The 2,500-nt window shown below is 54.8% G+C and overlaps 1 protein-coding gene across 1 annotated transcript in view; it reads left to right on the top strand.

Moving 5' to 3' along the window:
- Positions 1 to 1,152: 1,152 nt before the first annotated feature.
- The window catches only part of LOC125950107 (zinc finger protein 177-like), a 14,881-nt gene continuing 13,533 nt past the window's right edge, over positions 1,153 to 2,500 (top strand). Inside the window, exon 1 of the mRNA XM_049677769.1 lies at positions 1,153 to 1,896. Within this exon, the coding sequence (XP_049533726.1) occupies positions 1,705 to 1,896 (192 nt within the window). The 5' untranslated portion in view covers positions 1,153 to 1,704. The remainder of the gene's footprint in view (positions 1,897 to 2,500) is intronic.

Consider the following 2,500-nt stretch of genomic DNA (forward strand, 5'->3'; position numbering starts at 1 on the left):
GCGGTGATTTGAACCAATCAGAGCACGGCACCGGTGTACGGCCTCAGCGAGTGACCGCTCCCACTAACCGAAGCGAGTCGATCGCGAATCCGCGACGACCGACGACGAGCCCGCGATCGACCAAGATCGACAACCGCGTGTGCGTGTCGCGCGTGTGTTGGTGAGTCGGGTGTTGAGCTTTCGTCGGAGCTTTCCAGGTCGTCGGTGCGGTGTGCGAGCGCTTCTCAGCCCCTCAGCCTTCGTCGGCTACGAAACTCCTTCGATGACCGTTGGGACTCCTCTTGGCCCCGCAGACGGCTGCCGCTGCTTCTTCTTCTTGGCGAGCCCTTGGCACACCAAGGGAGGAGACAGAACAGCGAGCGTAAAGAAGAGAGGGCACGATCAATGGCCAAGAAGCCGCGTAAGGGAAGAACACCCGGACGGACGGACGGACGGACGGACACAATGAAGCGACGAAGAAGCATCCCATTCGGTCGGTCGGTCGGTCGGTTGTTGTGGTTTCTCTTTTCGATGCTGGTTTGTCTATATTGTTTCCGTCCGTCGATCCTTGGGCGCTTCGGGCGGTAAAGAGGTGGACCGCGCGCGGTGCTGCGCGAAGCTTTTCTGTTGCTACGATGTTCGGCTTTTTACGAAGCAAGTGGAATGAAGCAAAGGGCGATAGGCACCTTACTCGCTACTGCTGCTGCCATGCGCGGTTGCGGCAGGTTACGATCGTAGCAGGTTTCGGCTACCGCAAGGCACTCGAAACGACCGAACCGATCGTCGTGCGTCGTGGTGCGTTGGTGTGCGGGATCTCGAGACGGATAGGGTGCGCTGCTACAGTTAAGGCGAGCTTTATGAGCCTGCGGCCCTGCGCAGCATGCTTCTTGGGTGCGGGCGCGCGCGCGCACGAGAGGAACGCGGCTCCCAAAGGAACGACCGAGTGAGTGAGCAGGATGGGAGGATGTGGCGGCATCCAACGGCTCGCTCGATCGATCGCAGCCGCAGCAGCACCAGCAACAGCAGCAGCCACCGACCACGGAAGGTCACGGGCAGATCGCGGTGATCTCCGCTGGCCAGTATTTGTGCAAACGTCGTCGAAGCGAGTCGTCGTCGTTCGGTTCGTTCTGTTTTGCATTTCCGAGGTTCGTCGCTTAAACACCGAACAGAGAGAGTCTTTCGTTTTAGTGGAGCGATAGAATCGTGTAGCGAAGAAAGAAGAAAGTTCTTGAAGCGTTGGTGACCAACAGACAGACAGACAGACGAGACAGATCAATCGATCGAGCGTGTACGGCGAGCGAAGATGGTGATCGAATCAAGCAGCAACAACAGTAGCAGCAGCAACAGTAACAAGTGCTTATCGTGCCGTCGGTTTGCGAGAATGCCGTACCACGTGCAGCTCGTGCCAGTCGCAATGCAGCAGTAGGATCGATCGATTTCAACCGTCGTTTGTGCAATGCGACGTAAAATGCATTACAGTTCGCAATCGTAGCCGCTAGAAAGTCGTTGTTGTTTTCCGCCACCCTGTTAGACATAGTTTATGGTTGTGATCGTAGATCATCCGCCCACCCGCGTTGTAACTATTGAATTTCGAAGACGGTTGTTGTGCGTTCCGTTGTGCGATCGTGTTGTGTATCGATTGTTCGATTTGAAACCGAGTGAGTGATCGTTGTGGTGTGATTGATTGTAGAATTGCACCAAGCAAAAAACCCCCGAAAAACGAACATGGAGACGTGTGTGTTGATACCGCAGGAGTTTGCGCTGGCCGTGACGGGGCTGGGGGCGCGAAATTCACGTGACCAAACCGCCACCGTATGGTCCAATACGGCCATTCCGCAGGGCACGCTCTGCTATCCTTTCCAAGGCACCGTGCGCATCGATAATCTGGACATTTACTCCAACATTACGGAAGATGATGTAAGTAGACACCCCTTTAATGCTAATAATCATTCGTCTGTAGAGGTTTTTGGGAAGGGTTTTTGGTCCAAATTCCGTTAAAAATCCGTTGGATGGCTCAGGTGCGTTCCTGTTCGTTATCTAGCGGCGGCCATCATCGACCGTTGAGCGACACCCCTTGCGTTCGAATGTGTTCTACGTTCGGCCCCTCGGTGAACATCACCAGGCGCGGTCCGATACACTTGTTGAGCAACGTGTGAGCCGCAAGGAAAGTCAACGGGGTGTGAAAGAAAACGCACCCTCCCATGACCGTGAGAAAAGCGTCAGCGTCTTAAGAAAACACGATCACGGGCACTCGAGCAAAGGGGCTCGGGGGGTGTTTGGTTCTTCTCCTGGTTTTTCTGTTTTTCCCCCTCGCTTTTTTTTTTTTTGGAAGGAAGAGGATCCCTCGAGCGGTGCAGAAAATGATCTCGATTTCTTGAAGACGTTTTTCCGTTCGGTCAAGGGTGGTGCGATGGTGCGATGGTCATGCGGGTATTGCTACCTCCCCCATCTTGAAGAAGTCCGGTACGAGAGGGGTCATAATTTAGAACATTTTTGACCGGAAGAGGGTCGAGGGCAGGCC

The sequence above is a fragment of the Anopheles darlingi genome, chromosome 2 (assembly GCF_943734745.1).
Source record: "Anopheles darlingi chromosome 2, idAnoDarlMG_H_01, whole genome shotgun sequence".
NCBI classification, from domain to species: domain Eukaryota; kingdom Metazoa; phylum Arthropoda; class Insecta; order Diptera; family Culicidae; genus Anopheles; species Anopheles darlingi.